At 48.4% G+C, this 25573-nt stretch overlaps 1 protein-coding gene across 1 annotated transcript; it reads right to left on the bottom strand.

Annotated features, from left to right (window-relative positions):
- Nucleotides 1–1732: 1732 nt before the first annotated feature.
- RNASET2 (ribonuclease T2) lies at nt 1733–24133 on the bottom strand. The gene is made up of 10 exons (XM_058534007.1): nt 24073–24133; nt 23683–23782; nt 21253–21313; nt 18131–18186; nt 16681–16738; nt 12952–13019; nt 9319–9432; nt 5351–5396; nt 3868–3942; nt 1733–2202 (listed from the first exon to the last, which is right to left on the bottom strand). The coding sequence occupies exons 2-10, from the start codon at nt 23769–23771 to the stop codon at nt 2002–2004; spliced, it is 768 nt and encodes a 255-aa protein (XP_058389990.1). The 5' UTR covers nt 23772–23782; nt 24073–24133; the 3' UTR covers nt 1733–2001.
- Between the last annotated feature and the right edge of the window lie 1440 nt (nt 24134–25573).

Below are 25573 nucleotides of genomic sequence, written 5' to 3'. Positions count from 1 at the left end.
TTAGACAGTTGGGAGGAGGCAGAAAGCTCTTCTCCAGTCTGCTGGACCTTGTCTTCAGCTTGAAATCCTCCACATGCCGAAGGGGCCCACTCTGGGGTGGCCCGCCCTGAACCCCGTCACTAACAGTCTTTATAAAACCTGAAAAAGGAAACTTCATCCCTAACAGTACCACTTTTCATAGTCATTCAATTTAATTTTTTTTTTTTTTTTTGTGAGATCAGCCCTGAGCTAACATCCGCCAATCCTCCTCTTTTTTTTGCTGAGGAAGACGGCCCTGGGCTAACATCGGTGCCCATCTTCCTCCACTTTATATGGGACGCCGCCACAGCATGCCTTACCAAGCAGTGCATCGGTGCGCGCCCGGGATCCGAACCAGCGAACCCCGGGCCGCCGCAGCGGAGCGCACGCACTTAACCGCTTGCGCCACCGGGCCGGCCCCTCAATTTAATTTTTTAAAGATAGGATTATTTTGAAAATATGGTTGTTCTTAGGATTAAATAAGTTAATACTTTAAAGTGCTCAACACATGCCTGGCAAATAGGAAGTTCTATTTTAAGTGTTCATTAAATAAAAGAAATAGGACACCATCAACCTGATTAAGACAAATAGATGCGTCACATTTTAACCCACACAGCTAAAAACATTAAAAAAGGGCAGAGACCAGGGAGAAATAATGGTAAAGGTAGTTTTAATAAAGCATGAGAGGGGCTGGTCCTGTGGCTTAGTGGTTAAGTGTGCGCACTCCGCTAACAGCGGCCCGGGTTCGGAGCCCAGGCGCGCACCAACGCACCGCTTCTCCGCCCATGCTGAGGCCGCGTCCCACATACAGCAACTAGAAGGATGTGCAACTATGACGTACAACTATCTACTGGGGCTTTGGGGAAAAAAAGGAGGAGGGTTGGCAATAGATGTTAGCTCAGGGCCGGTCTTCCTCACAAAAAATAAAAAATAAAGCATGTCTTCCTCACAAAAAATAAAAAATAAAGCACGGGAAGTCATTGCACAAACATTAGGTGTCCCCATTTTACAAATGAAGTCCCATACAGCAGGTAAAGACCTGCATGCAGCCGCCCACCTGCGCCTGGGGCTCTCCCATCTCTTGTGAGAAAAACCGTGTCATCGGGCATCAGGAGAGCGCAGCTATCTGAGGGTGGAGCAGTGTACCTGGGGCTACCCTGCGTCACAGGATTTCTAAATACTGATTTATCAAGGGCTGAATCTTCCCCAGGGCCCCGGCTACCTTCCGAAAGAAAGGAGTCGAAACCTGATATAAAGTGACCTGCAGGTGTTAGTCAGTGGGCAGAGCATCTACTGCCCTGACGGGGAAGCCGCCTGGCACTTGTCAATACACCCAGATTCCCTCTGGCAGGAGGAGAGAAGACATTTGTAGCCCTTCCTCAGAGCATCTCCCTGCCAGCACCAGGGCCCACAGGGGACAAGCCTGTGCCAACGCCAGGCCACCAAGGGAGACGCTGGCAGTGAATGAATCCTGTCGCCTCTGGCCTCATGGAACAAGAACCGTCAACCCTGAGATGGCAGGTAGAGACGCCCCTCAGTGCCCAAGCCCGCGTCAGCCTGCTCCTGCCTGAGAGCAGCTGCCAACACGACCCCCAGGCCAAGACGGCAGCTCGCTCCGAGAGCGATACAGGCCAGAGTTTCCTGAATCTGTACCATTTGTCCAAACTCCCAGGGTGCCTACCTTGTCTAAGATGCCAAAGAGCTTAATAAAGGAGAAAAAAGAAAAAACTGTGAGCTTTATTCCAACTACAAAGCAGCTACTCAGGCGTGGGAGCTTTCCTTTCTTTCAATGTACCCGATGTTCACCCCCCCTTACATGTGCCACAAAAATCAACTCACAGACACGGAGTAAAAAGCAAAACCAACAGGCTTACATTCAAGAAAGTTGCAAACGGATTTCACTTTAAAGTTGCTTCTTAAAAAGCAGTGGTCTGTGGATTTCTCTTGCTTTTCATAACAGAAAATATTTCCAGAATTGGGGCGTCAGTGACGGGCCTCGTCGGGTGGCGGGTAAAAGGTGGGGCCGTCCTCACAGACCTCCAGCCCTGGGCCCTGGCCGGTGGCCCTGGCTGGCCAGGCGTCCCGCCGGCGGGACCGCGGCTCCCCAGGCTCCGTGCAGTTCCGCAGCTGCAGGCCCTTGGTGAGGCACAGCTCTATCTGCCCGAGGGTTTGCACCTCCTCACCCTACAATGAAAGATGGGAAACGTTTTAGAACTCAGATTTGAATTATCATCGAGGTTCTAGGATCATCAAATTTTAGAATTTGAAGAAAACAAAAGAGTGGCTGCAGACCTAGGGTTCCAGGCTCTGGGAACAAGACCTCCCCGTAACGCTGAACTGGGGCCCCAAGAGACGGGCTGTGGGCAGCGGGCTCAGCCTGCGGCTCGAGGCTCCAGGCCGACCCAGACGCCTCCCTACGCCCGCCTGGCAGCCGCGCGTGAGACCTGTGCTCTCATCTTAGAAACTCACACAGGCATGTGCAACACAACTGCACACAGCACACGCATCCCGGGGCCAGGGGAAGAAATGGCTTTTGTAGATAAAGAGGTAAACAGAATTGCTAAAAGAACTCCAGTCTTCATCAGCTGATAAACTGTGGGTGTGGAGGCTCACCAGCTGGGTGTCCTACAATTCCACTCAATTCTGACCCCATCTACCCGGAGGCAGCATCACATGCCACATTCCACTCTATTTCTTCCAGATAATAGGAAAAATACATAAAGAGAAACAGGTTGAGGGCTCACTCCCACAAGACTGTCCCCCGCCCCCACTTCAGACGTCAGTCTCAAGCCCAGGCTGTCACCTGTGCTTCTGAACGATTGGCTATAGATCACAGGTTCCCACCACCCCCTCCTCAGGTTCAGTGAATTTGCTAGAGTGGCTCAGAGAAGGCAGAGAAGCAGTTTACTCACTAGATCATCTGTTTATTATAAAGGAGACAGCTCAGGAACAGCCACTTGGAAGAGATGCACAGGGCATGTTATAGGGAAAGGGTGTGGAGCTGCCATGCTCTCTGAGTGCCACTCTCCCCCAGTCTCCACATGGTCACCAACTCGGAAGCTCTCCGAACCCCTCCTTTGGGGTTTTTATGGAGGCTTCACTCCACAGACACAATTGATGAGCTCAGTGGCCACTGGTGATTGAACTCAGTCTCCAGCCCCTGTGCCCCCTGGAGGCTGGGGGTGGGACTGGAAGTTCTAGCCTCTAATCACAGGGTTGGCTCCACCCGCAACCAGCCCCCCACAGTCGCCTCATTCACATAACAAAAGACACCTTTGTCACTCTCATCACTTAGGAAAGTCTAAGAGTTTGGGGAGCTGTGAGCTAGGAACAGGACAAAGACCAAATATATATGAAAAATATATTTTGGTCATCTGAATGACCAAATATATATTTCTTATAAATCACAGTATCGCAGCTGACAAAAGAAACTACAATCCGTGTATAAATTGGACAGATAACTACAACTAAAATCACTAAGACTAACACTGTAAACACTTAGAAATTTTCTAACTCAGAATCGTTTAACTCTAGTAACGTGTCCACAAGCCCTTCTGCTCCCTTCTCCACCTGCCCTTCCAGAACAGGTGCCTTCTCGTTAGGGTAAACTGTCAAGAAAACAAACCCTATCCTAGCATAGCGTCAAAGAACAATCTGTTATTTCAATACACACACACACACACACACATACTCGTGCACAGACAACACATGCCTGTGTGCACACCCATGCACACACACACACACACAACTCTGCCCTTGGGAACTCCTGGTGAGCACAAAGCTGTCGGGAGAGTTGAACTTGTCTTCCCGATAAAGACAGAAAGGCCGACACAACATAGCACGTCTGACCTCTCTTGGTGGAAGACACTGGACTTTAGGTATGACTCCGTATACACTGGCAAGGGCATCTTTAATATCTGAAATCTGAAATTAAATAAAGTGCATTAGAAATGAAACTTGAACAGAGAAAACTTAGTTGTGTTCTATTCAGACCTGACACTCTGGTTTACGTTCTTGCACAGCTGACAACAGTGTAATCTCCTCCCTGAGCACCTCTGGGCTCGCACACAGGACTCAGATGCTGGTGAATGAAACCCCCACCCCGACCAAGGAGAGGATGTCACCCCCTCGGGCTCCACCCACCAGACTGTAATGGCACCACGATTGCTCCCCATGGTTTCCATTCTCCTCTCTGCCTGCTCTTCTGTCTATACTCAGCGCCTGGATGCTGGATGCAAAAGCAGAAAATCTCCTGACAGTCAATCAAACCCACTTTCATAGGTCAGGCCCTCTGTCTGAGCTACCGGCATCATGCTATTTCTAATCTAACAAGGGCCTCCGGCAGAGAAGGAGCTCAGAAAACATCTGTGGTCATTGTTGCTTTTATTATAAATGAAATCAGTTCTCTGAACGCCAAGTTCTGGGCAAAAATGTAAAATATGTTTCCCTTATCCACCATGAAACCAGCTGAGGACGGGAGGGCCCTGCAACACACTTCCTCATGGCTTCCTGGAAGGGCAGCTGACCCTCCCTCCCCAGGGTCACTGTGCCCTCCCTCCCCGCTCTCCAGGCCGGAGAAAAACTCATCAGCTGGAAACTGGCTGCACGGACGAACTCACGCACCACAGAGAGCAGAGACCAGGGTGCCACTGATCCCACAGACTGTCCAGAGACCAGAATAATGGTTCAGTATCCAGCCATGAGACTGGAACCATGGATTTGCGAAGATCAGCAACTGTAAACCTTTTTTAAATCCATACCGATGCTAAATATAAAAACTATCTCAAAGAATTAGATATGTTTCTCTAAATGGAGAGTCGGCAAACTTACTCTGTAAAAGGCCCAAGACAAAATGTTTTAGGCTCTGCGAGTCACGCAGTTGGTCTCTGTGGGACAACCCCAAATGACAGGAGTGGGTGTGGCTTGAAAACAATGACCTTTTACATATGCTTACCAGCCAATAAGATCTGGTCATGCTTACATCTCTACAGTTTTATCATGCAAACAAAAGAAACAAATTTTATGTTTCTTCCACAAACAAAATATTATAATACTGAATATGCTTTTCAAACTGCACATTAAACACACTTCTCCCCAAGGAGCGTGACTTTGGGCTTCAAAGTCATTGGTTTAAGTGGCCTTCGGTTTATACTCAATATGCACAGGAAAACAAAATTTAAATAAATCTATTGAGAAACGTAACAGTCTAGTAGGAAGGGGGCTTGTTCAGGTCACTGAAAACCCAACGGTGGCTCCTGGGCGAAGTGACACTGGTATTGCTAGGTGTCCTCAGTACCCACACATCTGACAAGAGGCTGAGAGCAAGACTCACCTGGTAGTAATTGATAGAGGGTTTTATCCCCAATTTTTGGAGCATGCTAAAATTGAAAGTAAAAAAAAATTAGCTGTATAATGAAGGTCCATTTTCCTTTCTTGTTCTATTCTAACACCATATTTCATAGTAAAAATTAAGATGCTCTCAAAGGAAAGTGCTTATTTTCTATTACTTTGAGAAACAAATCTATTAACAAGGACAGGAAATACATGGCACTCAAGCCGCCCCGCCCTCCCCTTGCCCCCGGTGCACACTGCTGATCCGAGTTCTCCTTCCAGCCCCTGGACCCTTCTCAGCAGTGCTCAGGATGGCCACTACCACACGGAGTCGGCACACACACTGCCACGTGTTTGCCACACCTGTTCTAAAAAAAGGTTACCAACCACTTTTGGATTCTAGGCTTATCCTAGAAAACCGCACTTGAAATACGTTCGACACCTACAGCCTTGAATCCTTTCCTAAAGCACATGGTTTTGACCAAAGACAGCAAATCCTAATCAAAGCACCATGTGATGAACTTACTTATTCAATTATGGAGTACAATATAAAAAATTGTCAGATGAATAACTCCAAAAAAATACTCTGTAGCCCCATCACGCCTCTCTGGATTATCCGGGTTACGACCAGGCAGAGTGGACTCCGGGACTCAGGCTGCCTCTCGGGGTACTGACATCACCAGACAGGAGTCGGCCAGAGGGAAACAAGGCTCTGACCAGGGCATGCCTCCCTCAGCCTTGATTTCTGACAAAGGTGTATTGTGTTAATAACACCGAACATCAGGAGTCTCTGGATCTTTGCTGAAGTGCTCCTAAACCATGCAGGAGGGGTGGACAAGGGTCCCTGAAGCTCTAGAGATAGATTTGCCCACTGCCTGCCCTTGTGCTGTCAGTGTAGGATAAATATCAGATTTCAAAGACTTCGTGCCCCCAAAATGCAAAATTTCTCAATAATTTTTTTATATTTATTACAAGTAACAGTGATAAGATTTTGGATATACTGGATTCAACAAAATATAATATATTATGAAATTAATGTGTTTTTTTTGAGGAAGATTTGCCCTGTGCTAACATCTGTTGCCAATCTTCCTCTTTTTTCCTTTTTCTCCCCAAAGCCCCATTACACGGTCGTGTATCACAGTTGTAAAGTTGTAGCTCTTTTACACGGGACGCCGCCTCAGCATGGCTTGATGAGTGGTGAGGAGGTCCATGCCCAAGATCCGAACCTGCAGATGAGTTGCCGAGGACTCGGCAGCTTAACCGCTACACCACTGGGCTGGCCCCTCTTTTTGCTCTTTTTCATGATGCTACGAGAAAATTTAAAATGACGCATGTGGCTTGTGTTCTGCTTCTCGCGGGCAGCACTGCTTTAGGGCCTCCTGAGTTAGGTCATCGAGGAAATAAAGCAGAGAGAGAGGGAGATGTGGGAGACCTGGCATCTGGCCCAGAACGGTGTCTACAGTGTTTTCTACTGAGTTAAGATGAGTTTGGCATTAATCCCCACATCTGTGGGTAATCCGAGAACTTCGATTCAAGATAGTCCGCATTTTTTCAGGTTTACTACTTTCATATCATAAAGTGAATAAAAAACTGCTAGTTTATGATAATTTGACAGGCTTAAAGAAAAAGAGAAGCTGCAGTAATGGTTCACAATATAGAGAAAAATACAAGGGATTTTAAGCTTTGACTTAAGTTTAATTTGGTGAGTACTAAGATTTTAGATTTTCATTGGGGAAACTGGGAAAGGATGTAATTGCTCTATAATTGTTCTGCAGAGTTTCTAACAAACATCCTATGCCCAGCAGTGCTCTCACTGGCAGGCCCTCTGTAAATACTTGCCGCCTGAACGACTAGAGAAGCACCGCCCATCGACGGCCAGGGCTGGATGAGTCTCCAGTGATCCTGGGACTTGGCGATTTTGTGCATGTGTGTATATGAATAAAGCTACCGAGATTCAACAAGTGACAACAGGAGGTCCTTAATAAACAGTTGTTGGATAAAGGGATGAATTGCTTAGATATTTTATTTAAAAACTTTCAGCAGTATCATTTATTCTCCTTTCCCTGTTTGATTCAACAAAAACTGGGTGGTGGAGTGAGCCCGACCTCACATTACTTGTAGCTGTGGCAGCATCAGGACCTCGAGCCCTTATCTGGAAACAGAGGGCATCTTGCCTGTCTTCCGAAGGCTCCTACGTGGATGCTGTGCTGTCAGTCTTGCTTCTCTCACTGCACCTGTCCTGGATCCAGGAGCTCTGCTGCACCCTCGTCTCAGTTAACTCTCGCAAGGATTTTGAAGTGGGTATTGTCTACAGTTTTTGGTTGAGGAGATGTTTCCAAAGGCCTTGCTCTTACTGCAAGAAAACAGTGCTTCCCGCACAAAAACCCTACAGATAATCACATCACACAGGGTCTGTAACATGCTGCTGTTCATGCCACTTCCTTAGCGTATGGACCCAGGACTGCAGATTTAACAGCTAGAAGAGACTTCAGAGTCTAAGGGCGACCCAGCCTTTCATCTTACAGCTTGGAAATGAGACCCTAAGAGGCCGATAACCAAACTGGACAACTGGCTAGTGTCAGAAGCAGCGTCAAAGGCACACTTGAAAGCATGACCCCTGTGAGGTGGGGACTTGAACCCTGATCTGCAGGGTGTTCTTCATGTAATCTTGGTCCCCAAAGGCGCTTGCCCCTCCTGTTCCAGCGTGTGCCACCTCATCCAAATCTCAGCTGTTAGATCGCTTCTGATCACAGTGAAATGGGAGGGCGACGCGCCACCTGTGGCCGCCTCTGCACGCCGAGGGACTAGAGCGCGTGTCTAGAGAGCTGAGGGAGGCCTATTCATCTTCTCAGCACATTCGATTCACGCAGCTTAAATACAGTTGATTAGCAAAGGTTCTTGATTGTATTCTGGCTTGCTCTGACTAACGCAAGCTGTATAATCTCCTGTCACGGTTTTGAAAACTAGTTCACTGGTTTATTATGACCAGTCAGAACTCCTCAGGGCCGGCCCGGTGGTTAAGTGCGTGCACTCCACATCGACGCCCCGGGGTTTGCAGGCTCGGATCCTGGGCGCGTACTGACATACTGCTCGTCAAGCCATGCTGTGGTGGCATCCCATATAAATTAGAAGATGGGCACAGATGTTAGCCCAGGGCCAATCTTCCTCGGCAAAAAAGAGGAGGATTGGCATCGGATGTTAGCTCAGGGCTGATTTTCCTCACAAAAAAAAAAAAAAAAAAAAGAATTCCTCACACACTTGGTACACCAGAAACGTCCAGACAGTGGAAGGCCGGCCTTGCCCCCTGCTGCCCTGGTGACAGGCCAGGCCCTGAGCGGGTTGGGCTCTGCTTCTCGACAGGCCACTCTACTGGTTTTTATGAGTTTGGTAGCTCACACGCAGTGACCCGCTCCCCTGGTCTCCAGAGCTGGTGAGGGGTAGGCAGTGGCAGGATCACACGGGTCTGGGTAATCTCTAGGGCTTCAGGGACCCTCGTCCACCGCCTCCTCCTGCTTCTTCCGGGAGCACTCAGCAAAGACCCAGAGACTACTGATTTCCCACATTAGAGACACTGCCGTGTTAACGCAGCAGACTTGTACACTTGGGTCAGAAATCACGGCTGAAGGAGGCACGCCCCGGTCAGAGCCCTGTTTTTCCTCAGGCCCACTCACTGTCTGATATCAATACCCAGAGAGGCGGCCTGAGTCTCCACGTCCAGTCTGCATGGTTATCACCCAGAGTGATTTGGAAAGGCACTGCAGGGGACGCAAGTATTTCTTAGGAACGGTTCCACTGCTGCCTCACTAGGGTCCACAGCACAAGAGGCGGAGGCCGCTGCACCAGGCAGTGTGGCTCTACACACACTCCCCAGGATTGGGACTGACAAACTGGAGAGTCAAGGTCTGAGGGCGAGGCTCTGACACACAGGAACTGCCCGTGAGGAGCAGCTGGATGGCGAGAGTCGCCTACCTGTTCAGGGCAAGGTCCTTATACAGATCCAGACTTTTGCCGAAGTATTTCTTCTGGGAATTGAGGGCATCCAGCTGGGCTGCACACGTCCCGTGTTTCTCCCACTCATGCTTCCTGCAAGAGTATTTTTTAAAAAAATCAAATCTCTAGTTAAAAAGTAATGAAACTAACGGACAACACAAACGTGCACATGGGTTCTCTCCCAGTGTAGGACATGCACGTGCAGGAGGCGTGCTGTTTCTTTTACAGAGCAGGAAGGATGAAATGCCTTATTGCAACACAGGCAATCATCCGAATCCCCCACGCTCAGAAACAGGCCCCGTGAGCACAGGACAACCTCCAAGGAGCACTCTGATCTTCTCTTCAGGTTTCCACTGTTAACCAAGTCCATTCACTTCTACAATTAATAGCAAATCAAAGCTGAGAAAAAGGAAAATGGCATCGTTCAAGCACCCACAAAGTCACATAGCGCTGGCGGTTCGGCAGGAAGCTCGTGCTTTACAGCCAGGGAATTTCAGAGAGGCCACACCGCCATTTCTAAGCAACCAGCAAAGAAAAGGCAGAATGGCTGTGACAAAGAACACCTGAGGCCCGTTCCCCATGACAGCCTCTGCTCGTCATCACAGCGTTACGATAGCATCTACACTCATCTACAGAGATGACTGTAGTAAGACAGCAGCCTAACCACATGTCTGCAACCAAACAGCAATCTGTATTCAAGAGAAATACTGCTATTGAGAATAATTCCTCACATTTTATTGCAGATTAAAGTTTTACAAAACGCTTTCACATTCTTCATTTGGTTCTCACAACTCTGCAAGGCAAGAGTTATATTGCTGGCTTAGAAATGGGGAAACTGAGGCTCAGAGGAGCTAGTGAGGTGCCATGCTGAAGGCCACTCAACTGGGCAGTCCCAGAGCCCGCAGCTGAATACCACTCTCCACTCCACACAGCGCCCTTCCGGGGTGATGCGCTGCCGTCCTACCAATGCTAAATGCAAATTACACCCATCTTCAGAATGACTGACAACCTGTCGACTCAGATGCTAACCATTGTTAGCGTGGAAAAACAATGGGCGTCAGGTTCCCTCAGCTTTACCCCCGATGAATTCATGAAGTTTCAATAAATAACATCCACACTGCCATCATAAAGCACTCATGCCGACCCTCAAAAATACAATCTAAACGTGCCCTAACTCACTGGTAAATCCTTCCAGGGTGCCAGCTCTAGGTAACGGCGATAGCTGTGAGTTACAGGTCTCTCAGACCTGAGGAAACTCCAAGGAAGGATAAAAATGGATGAATAACTAACTTTCTTCATCTAGAATAGTTCCCAGAGGGAAGTATCCGATAACTTTCTATACTCTATAGTGTAGAAACAGGAGACTCTTTCCGACAAATTGAAAATGTAACCTGCATTATAGGTGCCTCCATTTCTGTGAAACAAAAATCATAATTCTAGCACCTATTCTCCAGGAGTATTGGAGGTGTGGTAATCAGCTGAAACACGGAGAGCACTTTACACAAGCCCAAACAGTTCCTAGCTCACAAAAAAAATTCAATAAATGTCAACTATTATTATTTTTGGAGCAAGCTTAACTCAATAGATGTTAGGGATAAGGATATTTAAAGTATTGATATTAATGTAGTTCAAAACATTTAATCACACGTCATCTGGATTTGGACATTTTTCGTTAAACATAAAATTGTCAGTTACCAATCTGAAGTGACCGGGCACATGAGCAGATGTTGGGGTCACCCTCCTGTGACTGTCTGGCCCGCCTCAGGGATGAGAGGTCACTGCCCCCCATGGACGGCTGAGGCCCAGGGACACCTCCACAGCGAGGCTGCATCCGCACTCTGGGCAGGACCCGAACCTGGTTCTTTTTCTTACAAGAATCAAAAAACAAACAAAAGTCCTACTTTGCAGAGGGTTGTGTACATACTGTTTTTCGACATGGCTAATTTTATTAACAGATTTAATCTTGGGGAATTCTCTCGAGCACCAAGTAATACCAAAACCCTCTACTTTGCATACTGGATCCTTATTTGGGATTGAAGAGAGACGTTTTCTGACGGAACCCTCCCTCTCTGACAACAAAGCCGAGGAGGAGAGGCTGGCGGCGCCTCTCTGGGCACCCTAGAAACTCGTACAGGACAGGCGATCTGGGCAACAGCATCCCAAGTGCAGTAACTAGGGAGACAGTGGTGACAGCGCCACACAGGCAGTCTCCACGTCTGCCATTCTGTACTGCAGAGCTCGAGACAGTATACGTATTAACTAATGTGTGATGTTTCATTGAGAAGAAAAGTTTTTAAGTGTGTAATTTAACTATTCAACCTGAAAAAGTAAATCATTTTGCCTTTACTAGAGCACAAAAATAAATGCATCCTCTGTTCACATTATTCGGACTAACTGTTCAAGGACCCAAGTCACAGGCTTATGTACGTTTGCTGATTTGTTTTTAAGCCACTTGGCAACAATTTGATTGATTCATGATTTATCATGGAACATTGTAAGAACTAGAAAAATGATATTTTGCATACTTAGTTACCATAGATTCATTATTCTGAAGTGTACTGTGAAGTGCTATATAAAGGTTATTTTCATTGTTTTCTCCCATTTCAACTCATTAAGGCCATTATCTATTTAGATAGAACACAGGCTGTGCAGAACAAGTGCTGGAGACCTGAACCGTTCATCTCCCAAATTTTCATCAAGTGGTCCTCTTTTCTATCCAACGGATGATTTCAACCTACAGATCCAGGATCTGTGAATCCTAAGACCACCGCCCTGCCACACACCCCCAAGTGGAATCTCAAACTGAACACTAGTGAACCAGGAAGATGACATCATCTTCATTCTGTTTTGTTTAAAAAAGCTTTTTTCTAAACCCAACTCTTCTCCTGAAAATTCAACACAAAAATATTTCCAAGTTAAGTTAATCATTTTAAACAAAATCTGATTAGTTGTAAGGTGAATTATAAATCGGCATGTTGGAATGAGATGGAGAAAATAAAGAACTGTCTTTGGTTAATATAATGTAAATAAAAGGAATATTAATTTTATCTTCTTTTAAGGCAGTGATTTTAAAAGCTGTCTTGACTTAAACAGCATTTCCTGCTGAACTGAAAGATGCTTCACTGGAACAGACTGCGGACTGGGCCGCAAGTGAAAAGCCCACTTTCTCTCTGCCCTAATCTCTCATACGAATGAGATAATTATTTTCTTAACTATGTCTTCTTTTTTTTTGATATATTTCAAGACAGTAGCACAATTTCTTTAAGAAATATTCTCTCCTGTCTGATTTGGAGTGACGGCTTCTTAGGCAAGTATTTGGCTTAGTTAAACCTCAGTAGAGGAAATTTTTAAAAGGAAGTAATGAATGAAATAGATTAAAAACAAGTTGGTAAAGTAAATTCCATTTTGCCTTTTTTGTATCCAGAAAAGGACATTTATGCCTTTTACCCAAAGGCACCGAAAATGGCACAGCAGATAGAAGGCTGTTCAGACTTCTCAGCCTCAGAAGCCAGGTGTTGCCATCTGTTCCACTGAGTTCCACTGAGAACACACCCATGACACTCTCACACTTGTGGGTCAAGACCCATGATGGCTGTTAGTACTTAGACTTACCAGAAATGGCTGTGATTAGGTGGATGGGTGACGTCAGGCCAGTATATCTTCATGTCTGGCAAAAGGTCCTGTGTACAATTAAAAAAAACATCTATGTAGGACCAAACAGCTCATAACCTAAAAGGTAAATGTGATAAACCAATACATTAAAAGAGTTGAATTCTGGGGCTGGCCCGGTGGCGTAGTGGCTAAGTGTGCACGCTCTGCTGTGGTGGCCCAGGGTTCGGATCCCGCGCACACACCGACACACCCCTTGTCAGGCCATGCTGTGGTGGTGTCCCATATAAAGTGGAGGAAGATGGGCATGGATGTTAGCCCAGGGCTAATCTTTCTCAAAAAAAAAAAAAAAAATTGAGTTCTGTTAATAACAGTCAGGTGAGTAAAGTGATTCTGTATTATTCTGCATGAAGTATTTCTTAAGACATATCTAAAAGGAAAATTTGAGTCATCATAAAACTGCATTTGAAAATACAAGCTTTCATAGGTGAGTGGATCAACAAACTATGGTACATCCAGACAATGGAATATTACTCAGGGCTAAAAAAAATGAGCTATCAAGCCATGAAAAGACACAGAGGAACCTTAAATGCACATTACTAAGTGAAAGAAGCCCATCTGAAAAGGCTGCATAATGGACGATCCTCACTATACAACATCCTGGAAAAGGCAAAACTACAGTGAAAAGGTCAGTGGTTGCCAGGGCTGGGGGGAGGGAGGAATAGGGGGAGCACAGAGGACTTTTAGGGCAGTGAAATACTCTCTATGATGCCATCACAGGGGATACAATGATATCATACATTTGTCAAAACGCATAAAACTAGGTAATACAGAAAGTGAATCTAATGTAAACTATAAACTTCAGTTAGTGATAAAGTATGAATACTCACTCATCAATTGTAACAAATGTACCACACTAATGCAAGACATTTGTAATAGGGGAAGCTATGTGGGGAGGGGGCAGGGAAGGGGAACGACTGCACTCTCCATTTAGTCTTTCTGTTTTCGGTTTCTAAAACTGCTCTAAAAAAATCACGTCTACTAATTAAAACAAACAACAAACATACATGTTCTCCTTCCCCGAGAAGAGCCCGTTTGGCTGGGCAGTCTGAGCCCTCCCGCCTCTACAGACAGTCTCCCTAAACTGAACAGTGTTCGGGTTTACTTTTCAATTTCTACACACCCACGCGGCCAGAAAAAGGTTCGATTAAGAAGGTGTACAACTGAACGCAGGATGACCTCACCTCCTCAGAGTGGCCCCCACTACCATGGTTGCGGATGCCCCCCCATCAACCCACCCGTAATTAAGCAACTTAACCCCCAACCCCACCCGCCCAGACGGCCCTCTCCCCATCTCCCCACGGCCGACCTTCTCTCCACCTGTCCACCTCGCCGTGTCCACGTCTATCTCCCACTGGCCACAGTCTGGCTTCAGCCCCCGCCAGCCCTCAGATGATGCACAGTGACAAGGCAGGGTGACAAACAGGCCACTTTTGTTTGGGACAAATGCTACCTTGGACACTGTGCTACCAAACAAGTAAACCAGCACCGTCTGAACCAGGTGGCTGATGGTCACCTCCTCCCTTGACCTGCAAGTCGCTCAACCCAAAGAACATCTGTGGCCTGCCTCAACGGGCCCTGTCAGCGCTCCTTCACGCACCTCCCCCAGTTCTCCCCCTCCTTTGCCGGCTTCTTCACGCGCCCTGTCTCTCCTGTTCTTCTCACCACGGGCTCCTCGAGGCCTGCTCCTGCCTTCTCTGCTCTACCCAGTCACACTGACGGCTTCAGTTTACGGGCCATGCGCTGACTGCGCCGGGAGCTCCCCTCCAGCCCCGACCTCTCCTGACATACTGAACCCACCCGGACACTCCAGGGCACTTCCAACCCCACACGGCCCAGGCCGACTCTCGGTCACACCTCCGCCAAAGCCCGGGCCCCTGCCAGCATCCCCCATGTCAGGGAAGGAGACTGACGCCCACCTAGTGAAGCCCAGAGTCCTGGCTGATGCTTCCTCTCCCAGCTGATCAACCCCTGAGCCCCTGCATTCTACTTCCAGAATGTCCTTCCCCTCTCCATTTCCACGGCCTCCGTTTATTGAAGCTCTGTACCTCCTGCAGGGACCCTGCAGGAGCCTCCTTCATCTCCCCACACAACTCTCACCACTCACACGGCAGCGGGGCAACCATTACAAAAAACACATTGGGTTACTTTACTCTCCAGCCTGAATGCTTCCAATGACTTCCCCTTGGGTCTTAAATCAAAGAAACAATTCTTAACCAGCACACAAGGCTCTGCATGAACTGGTCCTGAACACTATCCAGGCTCATGGCTCATCCCCTAGCCACAATGGCTTCCTCCCAGCTTCTCAAAACCTCTGTACTTTCTACCCCAGGGCCTTTGCACATGCTGCTTCCTCAGTCTTCTTCACCTTTCACCTAGTTAAGTCAGGTTCCAGCTCAAATATCACCTCTGCAGAGGAACCTAGCTCAGGTCCACTGTCCTAATCTATAAGTACTTTTCCCTCCAGACACCCAGTTAGTACTTCTGTATGTGCATGATGACTTCATTAGCACCTATGTCGCCATATAAGCAATTTGGGCCAGAGACCACTTCTAGTTCTGCTCCCGTGTGTCTCCAGCCCCCGGCACGGGGTCTGGCACACTGTAGGCACTCAGTACATCATTACTGAATAAATTAACCTCTAATTCCTCTTGAGGATCACAAGATTCTCACCAGGAACATCTCCATGGTATTAGGGGAAGCTGAAGTGAGTCCGGGAAGAGGAAAGTATGTCTGAAGAAAAAGAGATGTTACCAGGCTTCGGGGCGTACTGATAACTCTTATAGATGGTCCCCGGCCTCTTAGGACTCCTGGCTCACACCACTGAATGTCCTCACAGGAAGGAGAAAGGGGGAAACAACTCCATTTGGACTAGAAATTGAGATGGGTTTGGAACTATCACCTTGTCCTTCTGGGGGCGTACATTCCCAGGAAGGACCCATAATTCTAGCAAATTGTGATTCTGCCCTACATTTTCAGGGTGGCCCCCGGGACCTCACAGACCCCGCCCTGTAAATCCAGGTCCTAGTTACCCTGATGGATGACAGGGGGCTGTTGGCACCCCGAGGAAAGGTGAGCCGTCGTGTGTGGGGGGGGGGGTGCGGCGCGCAGGTGAACTTGAGGGAGGAATGTCTCAAAAGAGCACTTCTGCTAATGACTCTCGTAAATTCCAGTCCCGTGAGTTATTCTGTAACACGAGCCTTCGTACTGGAAAGGCCCTTCACTTCCTCCCTGCCCACAGTCTCTCCTAGAAACCTCCCCACCCACACCAGAAAGGATGGCTGTGGGCACCATGGGCCTCTTCTCCAAGCCAGAGCCATCTAGACCCGCCTAACCACACGACAAGCCCACGTGGACTCGGCGGCACTAATGGGGACTAACGGGCTGGCAGGCAAGGGCCAGGGTGGGCTCTGCTCACGTCAGCCTTCACTTCACACAGTTCATTTGCAGAGGTCTGGGCCCAGCACAGAGGGGAAGAAAAGTTAGTTCGTATTTAATTTGAGGTTATTTTAGACATCACTTAATACTAAACAAGTACCAGGGATTCAATCCTGGTGAATATGTTCCTGATCCCCTCACTTTAAAACATGACTTTGAGGGTACACCTGTGAAGGAAAGAGTTAGTCTAGTGCAATGCTCTGCAGTGGTAACATAATTAATAAAAGTTAATACCTTAATCTCTTCTAAATTAAAGTGCCACGATCGATTACATTCTTCACTTTTATCAGGCCTTGAAATTAAAATTAGAAAAATAAAGAGAAATTAGTCTTGGTTGGGATGTGTTCCAAATGACATGAGAAAACACTTCCACTAAGGTCTGCAGAGAACAAAGGGAAGAGAAATTCTAAGCGAGAATTCCTTATGCCATGGGAGTCGTTTAATAAAGAATTCCTTATGCCATGGGAGTCACAGTTCGGGTTTCTTTCAAAGGGGAAAGAGTTGTGTTAAAAACGTCCAGGCATAATGCAAACAGGCCGCCTTTCTAGCCGGGGAAGCAAAATAAAGAACCCAGTATGGAGAGCTCCAGCGTTAGGTCTGGTGGGGTTTCCTGCTGGGGTTCTCAGTTATTTGCCTCTGCAAATCTCCACTCCACAACCGAAGTGTGACAACGGCAAGTTTCCATCTCTTTCCTTGGTGATGAGGACTAATGAGACAACATATACAACGTGCTCAGAAAGTAACGACTTCAGATCAGCTAGTATGACTTTTTTAAATACCAAGCATGCTTACGCTCCCTCCTGAACTGTAAGTCTGTCCTCATGTGTCTAATTCTGGACGTGTCACCTCTCAGTTCTCAGATGCAGCTTAGTTCACGAGGTCTCCAAATCTACTTTCTACAACCCTGTCATGTCTCCGTTGTCAAAGGCTGGCCCAGGAACCTGAAACCAGCGCAATTCCCCCACTGGGACAAGGGCAGCGCTCTGCACTGTCATCCCAGCTCAGAAATGAAGCAGAGAGGACAGCAGGAAAACCCGGCAAAGCCGGGGTCCCAGAGACGAGCCTGGGGCGAAGGTGGGACTAGAGGCCGGTCCCCAGGCTGCAGTTTACTCTGCTTCCTAGGAACCCCTGTACCGGAGGAACATGCGTGTGCCAGCAAAAGCCAGAAGGGCCCCTCCTCTCTTGGGAGCAGTGGGACAAGACGGATTCCTCTCATGCGGCAAGGTAACGTACACAGTTTAACATCATAAATATATGCTCAAATGAAAAAAGAACGAACTAAACAAAATGCAGGCAAAACCAGAAAAGTGAATTTCGGTATCTGTGATGTGTGTATAATACAGATACATATAATGTATATATAATTACACACATTTATTTATTTTTATACATTTATTTACTGCCCCCAAAAGAAGAATAAAATGAGATCATTAAAATTTAGTGATCCTAAAACCTACCCAGAATCCCCAAATGTATATTTAAACTTGACTGTTACTGTTCTATCAAAACAGAACGACAACAGAATTAGGGTTAAGTTAGAAAGACTAAAGATATTTTTAAATAAGGATCTGGTTTCCTAACAAAAATCACAAGTATAAATATTAGGATCAGAACAAGCTAGAGTTTCATGTTAGCTAGCTTCCCTTGAGCGTTTAATTAAGTTTTAACTGCATTAAGTGCTTGCCATAATCCGTGTATCGTCCAGTAGTCCGGAGGGTTGCTACAGTCGTTTTCAATTTCCTATGGAGAAAAGACACAGAAAATAATGGGTTCATTGCTTATTTAAATACATTTAGCAACCTTCCTTTCTTTAGACATACATAAAAGAGATACCGTGCAGGATGAACACAAAATAAATTCCGTGGTAATTTACAATTAGTTCATTCCAGCAACACATTCACAAGGCAACTACAAGGGGGCAGGATGTTCTATCTGAAATGAGTGGACCAATCCTCCAACAATTTAGATAACTGAATTAAAAATCTATTTTTGCTTTTTTTATGTGCTCTCCAATTAAGTCAGTCTGATGGAATCACTCATATTTGCCCAGAATTTCCTTGTCATACAATCAAAAATCAATATTTGAGAACAAAAGGCTGACAATACCCTGCTAAACTCAAGTTTGCTCAGGCACTGGGTCCAAATACGTTAGTGAAATAATAAGTATTGAGAATTCGGAACCAACAGAAACGTCAAGGTGTGAATAGGAGCATATCCTTAATAATAAAGATCAACTCAGAGAGATAAAAATCCCAGTATAACACTCTTTAGGGAACTCCAAATTGCTTAGCTAAAATGGAGTTTTTCCAAAACAACCAACCATGAAGAATCTATCTCCGCGATCAGGCCGGATGAGACAGAACTCATGCCCGTGTCCCTGCAGTGAATAAGCAAATAAAAAGTAGATGTCGGGGTCCGGGAGGAACAGGTGAGGTGTGGTGCTCATGTTTTCAAGCCTTTCCTCTCTGAATCAGCTCTTGCGGGAGGCAGCTGCTTCTTGTGGGACCCACACCCCAGTTTCATCCTCGAGGAAACCACAGTGCAAAGCAGGGGGTCGCTTCCCACAGGGGCCCGGCTGGTGAAGAGCAAGGCCAGGACCCGAGGGTGGGCCTTCTGCCCCCTCTACGTCCAGGGTCTTAGAGGACGAGCCTGTGCAGGGTGACCGGGGCCAAGGTGCAGCTTTCTTTCACCATCAGCCCAGCATGTGCCCGAGGGGCTGTGCCGAGCAGCGAGAACCTGTGCAGCACGCAGACCTGCCCCTGCACCTGTAATGCCCACTTCGCTCATGGGGAAGGAGCCCAGGGTGCCCAGATGACACCTTGAAAGGACTAGCAGAATCCTGTTCACAGCCATTCTGGTTTGAAATTAATTCCCTAACAATGACATTTCACTAGTACAGCTGATTTTTTTAAAAGTCTCATTTCTGAAGCCTCAAGGCAGGAATGCACTTCCATGAATATTTACAGTCAGGGCCCAGGAACACACTCATACTCCGTCACATAAATGCCTCACCCACCAACCAACCTCGTCCCGTGCCCTGAAGGCACAGCCTCTAGTGTCACCCAAGATACACAGGGCCTTCCTGAGGGAACCCATGGCCCCCTAAGTGCCCAGGACAGAGAACTAGATCTCCAACAAACTGACAACTGGTCACGGGTGACTCTGTCCTACTCGCACCCAGCTCCACGGTCGCCCCAGAGCAAAGAAACAGCACTGGGGCAGAGACAGTAAGTTGTGAACTTTGAAAAACTGCAAACACAGCAAGCAAGGGCCGGCCTGGTGACGCAGTGGTTAAGCTCATGTGCTCCACTTCAGCAGCCTGGGGTTCGCAGGTTGGGATCCCGGGTGCGGGCCTAGACACCGCTTGTCAGGCCATGCTGTGGTGGCGTCCCATATAAAGTGGAGGAAGATGAGCACGGATGTTAGCCCAGGGCCAATCTTCCTCAGCAAAAAGAGGAGGATTGGCATGGATGTTAGCTCAGGGCCGATCTTTCTCAGCAAAAAAAAAAAAAAAAGCACAGCAAGGAGACTAATATAGTAAGAGATATGCAGTTAGAAATGAGTTTCTGGATCAAGAGCATAATTTGGTGAGGATACACGTGAAATTTCATTTTTGTTTGTCAACAGAAATAAATAAATCAGTGAGGAAGTGGAAAAGAATGTCATTGTCATTAAATGCTGGAGGCAGAAACAAAAGCAAGAGTGCCCCTAATATCACACGAGATGCCCAAACTATATAGAATTATTGGCAACTTCCCACTCGCAGTAATTAAAACAAAAGGCCTCAAAATTTAGAAGTCTCAAGTCAAAATTCCAGAAACACTAATAAAATTAGGGATAGCTCAGCAATATGATGACACACCTTCAAATAATTGTGTAGCTAATGCCAGGATCAGCTTCACAAACCACCCACAGGACGGAGGAGGGGGAACGGGGCCTGTAGGGAGCAGGCTGAGCTGGGCCCCCTCCAGCTGGAGGCTCTCATGAGAAGCTCAGCCGTGACACGCTGACAGAACTCGGTGAGACAGAGCCAGGGCGAGAGGCCAGCCTGAGGGGAGAAAGGGGCCGACTGTGCTGAGCACAGCAAGGCAGGCAGGGAACGGCCGTCAGCTCCCTTCCTCTCGAGGGAGACGTTTTAGTAAGACTTCCAGTAACAAGGGAGGACACAGGTCGACGCCTGTTGTGGGCTGAATTGTGTCCCCCAAAAAGACATGCTGAAGTCCTAACCCCAGGACCTGTGGACAGGACCGTATCTGGAAACAGGGTCTTTGCAGAGGCATCAAGCTAAGGTGAGATCAGACTGGACCAGGGTGGGCCCTAACGCAATCACCGGGGTTCTTATAAGAAACAGAGAGACACACAATGGGGAACACCAGGTAAGACAGCAGAGACTGGAGTGCTGTGTCTACAAGACAAGCCACACCAAGGATCGCCGGCAACACCAGGAGCTCGGAAAAGATGTGAAACACGTTCTCCCCACAAACTTCCAGAAGGGACCAACCCTGCCCACATAGTGGCTTCAGACTTCTAGCCTCCAGAACTGTGCAAGAATGGATTTCGGATGCTCTGAGCCACCCAGTCTGTGCTCCTATGCCACACCCCTAGGAACCCAGCGCACAGCCCTCCTGGAGGAACAGTGTCCTGCCTGGAAGGCACAGCTATGCTGGAGCGGCTCCGGCCACCAACACCTCTCAGGGCAAGGAGAGGCCGGAAGGCTCCGTCAGCCAGAGGCACTCGGGGCAGAAACGCACATGTCACCCAACTCTTCCACTGGACCAAAGGGGCCAGTTGAGGCAGAAAACTCACCTTGCACACTGTTGTAGGCCAGTGATGAACCATAATTAGTTTTTTCCACTCATGGTTGCCACTGTGAAAAGAAAAAGGAAGTTATTTTTCAAGAACTTTTTTAAAATTACAGAAAAATTCATCCATCCATCCATTCATGCCAGTATTCATTCATTCAAGAAACACTGAGTGCCTGTTACAGGCCAGGCACTACAGTGGGATGGGGGTCCCGAGGGACCGAGTCCCTACCCTCCTGAAGCACACATGCCAGGGAGGGAGACAATGACCATGCTAAGTAAGAAAACACACATGGCGTATATAGCAAAAAGTGGTAAAGAATGTACCTAAGGAGAGGATAGGCATGCAGGGGTGGGGAGGGGAGTTCAAATTACAGATTATAATTTCAAGCAGAGGAAGAGAGGTCAGGTAGCCAGTGAAGGCCTCACTGAAGGGCAGTTAGGACCTGGAGTGAGGGAACAAGCCATAAAGCGCCTTTTCCCCGAGGATGTTCATGCAGTCAGCAACAGACTCTTATCCCTTAGCTGCACATGTGAAACCCTGAAAACTGAATTGTTCTGTAGTTCATTTGGCAACAAAACATGACCTGAACTAGCATGAGCTGCTGCTGTTTAGGGTTAGGGTTAGGGTTAGGGTTAGGGTTAAGGTTACGCTCGGTGTGAAGGTTCACATGTTCTCTGCAGAACTGGTGACGTCTGATTACAGGTGCTCCCTCAGACACCCCTGGGCACCGTCTAGAATGTGGTACCTGCACCATGTTACCTGCACACGTGAAAAACTCACCCGACCCTAACACTGTCACAGAAGGGACTGTGGCGCTGTATTCACACTTGGAACTCTCAGCAGGAAGCCTTCAATCACGTGTGCAAGGCTTAGCGTGCAAAGAGACTGAGGCAGAAAGGGTAGCTTGCAAAAATACTCACTCTATAGATGGAAAACATCAGCAGCAACAGGGGAATATAATTCAAGCAGACATTTAATTCAGGATAAATGTTAGAAGGGAAGATTCAAAAGTAAAACAGAAATAAGTTCTACACATTGGCTTTTGTAAATAACTGAGTACTGCTGAATAAGTATAGGATTCGCAATGTTATGAAAACTTAGTTTTAAGTCTGAATTAATGATGCAAGTGCTCAGTATAAAAGGAAAAAGAGATGGAAAGCAGCATGAGGATGAGAGGTGGAAGCAGTGTTAGAAGCTGTTTTTTTCGTGGGTGCAAAACCCTTGCTTCACACAGGTGGGAACTGAGGCTGGAAGTTGAGGCAATAGCCAGGAAGACCTGAGCATCAGTGTGACCATCACATAGTTGACAATAAAACTATCAAGACTCTCCACCTACAATCCAGGCAAAAGGGTGATGTGAATGTAAGAGAAGCAACCCCTAAAGCAATGGAGAAGCTAAGTGTGCTGTAAAGAGAAAGGCCCCCTAGGCAGAGGATGAAAGGAAAGTTCTCAGCCCAGCTAGTACTTGAGAAAATGCCCGCTGATCTGCGAAGCGCTCGAGGGTCTGAATCAACTTTGTGTTGCCCAAACCATGTCTTGCTCACAGCGGCTGTCCAATTATATCAGTTGCATGAATTATAAGAGAAGCGGGCTGACCACATATCACAGCCTCAGGTCTTTAGCTAACATTTATTGATTACCATTGACCGGGCGTGGTTCTAAGCACATTCTGTATATGAACTGATTTCTCCTCGCATCAACTCTAGGAGGCAGGGGCCATTATTTCTACTCCATACATGAGTAAACTGCAGCACAGAGAGCTCCAGGGTCACACATCTGGATGTGTTGGTCCTCCACCAGTACACCACACTACCCTCCCGTGACACTCTTAACCTGATGCCAAAACTAACTAATGAATGCAGCTCTTTTTCAGGAAACACACTTTCTGGGAAAACTGAAATATATTGTTACCTTTTAAAGTCCGTGATAAAACAGCAATGGTGCTTAATTAAAAAGTAAAACCCACTTTTTCTCACACCTAGTATATAAGTATGAAATCCTTCTATGAACTCGATCATTAAATAAAATAGAAGAAAAAAATTGAAATCTGGTACTGAGATTTTGGTGTCTTACAAAAATAAAATGACAGTCCTCTACAACACAGCCTGCTCACCCCTAACTCGTGAGCTGCAACAGAAAGGATGGAAACGAGGAACGAGAGGGATGGAGAGGAAGGACCAGAGGAAGAAACTTAGAAAGAGGAACCACCACCATTGCACCAGCGCTATACTAGAAATTAAAGTCAGTGCGCGTCAACAACCCCCGGGAGAATCTCAGAGCACCGACACTCTCTGTCCACCCGGCACCTGCCTCCCCTCTGCAGCTGCTGCCCCGCGCGCCCCCACGCCCCGGCCGAGGTGGAGACCCCGGGGCGCACTGGGCACCGCGCAGGGCGGGGTGGGATGGCACCTCCCACTCCCAGGGGTTCACCTCCGCCAGAGCCCGAGGGCGCCGCACAGGCACCAAAGCGCCAGACAGAGCGCGCCCGGGAGGACGCCGTGCAGTGCCCGAGGCCTCATCGCGCCGAGATCTGCAAGAGAGAACACGAAAGGTGCACAAATGCCCAGCTTTCGAGGACGCGGGGCCAGAATGGCCAGCGCCAGGCCCTGCGTTTCCCTGAACGCAAGTCCTTCTCTGCATCTGGCCGGGCAGCCGGCGAGCAGCGCGGTCCACTGGGCCCACCAGGAGGATTCAGCCGGCCCGACAGGCGGATCGCGGCGGGTCTGGACGCACAGGCCCGAGCCCGCCGTGCCGAGGGGGCCCCGGACCCCAGCCCCGAGCCCGCAGACGACCCGAGCGCCAGGGGGCCTGACGCCTTACCCCGGCCGCCAGGCGCAAACGCGTCCCTGCCCCAGCCGACCGCGACCCCCGGCGCGACCTCCGCGGGCCGGACGCGTTTCCGTCCTCGGGAGCCCGACGCCACGCCCCCGGCCCCGGGCACGCCCCCGACCAGGACACACCCCTAGCCCCGGGCACGCCCCCGACCAGGACACACCCCTAGCCCCGGGCACGCCCCCGACCAGGACACACCCCTAGCCCCGGGCACGCCCCCGGCTCGATAGCTCCAAGGGGTGACAGATCCGCGCCGGGCTTGCGGACACGCCCCTTGACGCCCCGACGCCACGCCCCCGGCCCCGGACACGCCCCCGGGCGGCAAGGACCCTCATCCGGAAGGAAGACGCAGGAGAGAAGGACTGGGTGCCTCCTACAGATGAAGGGGACAGCTGAGTTCTCCTTTACGCTGAATAAAGGCTCTGGAGACTGGCCTGCTGTCACAGGGGCGCGCGAGGATGGCTCCAGCAGGCAGGAGGCGGGAGGAAATGAGGGTCACTTATTGGATCCCACAGCACGGTGTAAAGGGGACGAGTTGTGAGGTTTAAGAGATGCACAGCCTTAGCCTGTGCAGAATCATGTCCACAGAGGGGGAGGGGGGACAAGATGGCAACAGCATCCCTGTGAACAGACCGTCGTTAAATCAATGCCTGTGCCTCGGAGACTGAGGAGCTTTATCACACAACTTCTGGCTGATTTAACTCCTCTTGGCTTCCCATTCCCGAGTCAGCTTTTGCCAGGTTATGCCACAATAACATACAGCCCCAAATCTCAGTGGCTTACTAAGAACACCGGCAGAGGTTCCACGCTGGCTGCGGGTGGGGTGCAGCTGCCGTCCGTGGTTTTTTTCACTCTGGGACCCAGGCTGAAGGAACAGCCACAGCTGGCAGCTGCCGTTCCAGTGGACGGTCAGTGGCAGAACCACAGGGTGGCTCTGAAAGCTTGGGGTCTGGTGTCTGAGCTTCCACTCGAATTCTTTCGGCCCAAACAAGTCACGTGGCCAAGCCTGGCATCAGTGGAGTAGAAAATATCCTCCTGCCACAAGTGGGAGCATGCAGTCACTGGGCAGACACTGAGGACAGATGGGGAACGCAGTAAATAACAGGGAAGAGGAAGAGGAATATGGTTGACCATAAATGAGGAGGCAGAACGAAGACCTTACAAAAGTTAAGGGGAAAAACGAAGCGTGAGAGGTGGAGGTAGACTGCCGGTATGTTCTGGGCAGGAGTGCCCTTTGCTTTTCCCAGGGAGAGACAGCCTCGTGGGGCAGAGTAAGAGGAACCACGGCAGAAGTGCCAACTTGACTGAGAAGCTCCATGTGGGCGAGCAGCGTCTGTTGGTGGGGAATTTGTTGGATGCAAACTGATAACAAGAACACTCAGTTGTGGAACAGCTGACTGTCCAAATGTCAGAGTGCAAAGTTGTAAAACACTACATTCCTGAATATCTGTGTGTGCTCTCGAGGAAACAGACTCCGGGAGCTTGCGGG

This window comes from Diceros bicornis, chromosome 39, assembly GCF_020826845.1.
Source record: "Diceros bicornis minor isolate mBicDic1 chromosome 39, mDicBic1.mat.cur, whole genome shotgun sequence".
Taxonomy (NCBI): domain Eukaryota; kingdom Metazoa; phylum Chordata; class Mammalia; order Perissodactyla; family Rhinocerotidae; genus Diceros; species Diceros bicornis.
This window is presented reverse-complemented; position numbering and strand designations above follow the sequence as displayed.

Excerpts from the sequence above, each read along its gene's own strand:
- RNASET2 (XM_058534007.1), bottom strand. The coding sequence starts at position 23,771 with ATGAGGCCTCGGGCACTGCACGGCGTCCTCCCGGGCGCGCTCTGTCTG. Across the intron at positions 18,187-21,252 it reads GGCCTACAACAGTGTGCAAG|GAAATTGAAAACGACTGTAG; the intron begins GTGAGTTTTCTG and ends TTTTCTCCATAG. Across the intron at positions 5,397-9,318 it reads AAGGACCTTGCCCTGAACAG|CATGCTCCAAAAATTGGGGA; the intron begins GTAGGCGACTCT and ends TTTCAATTTTAG.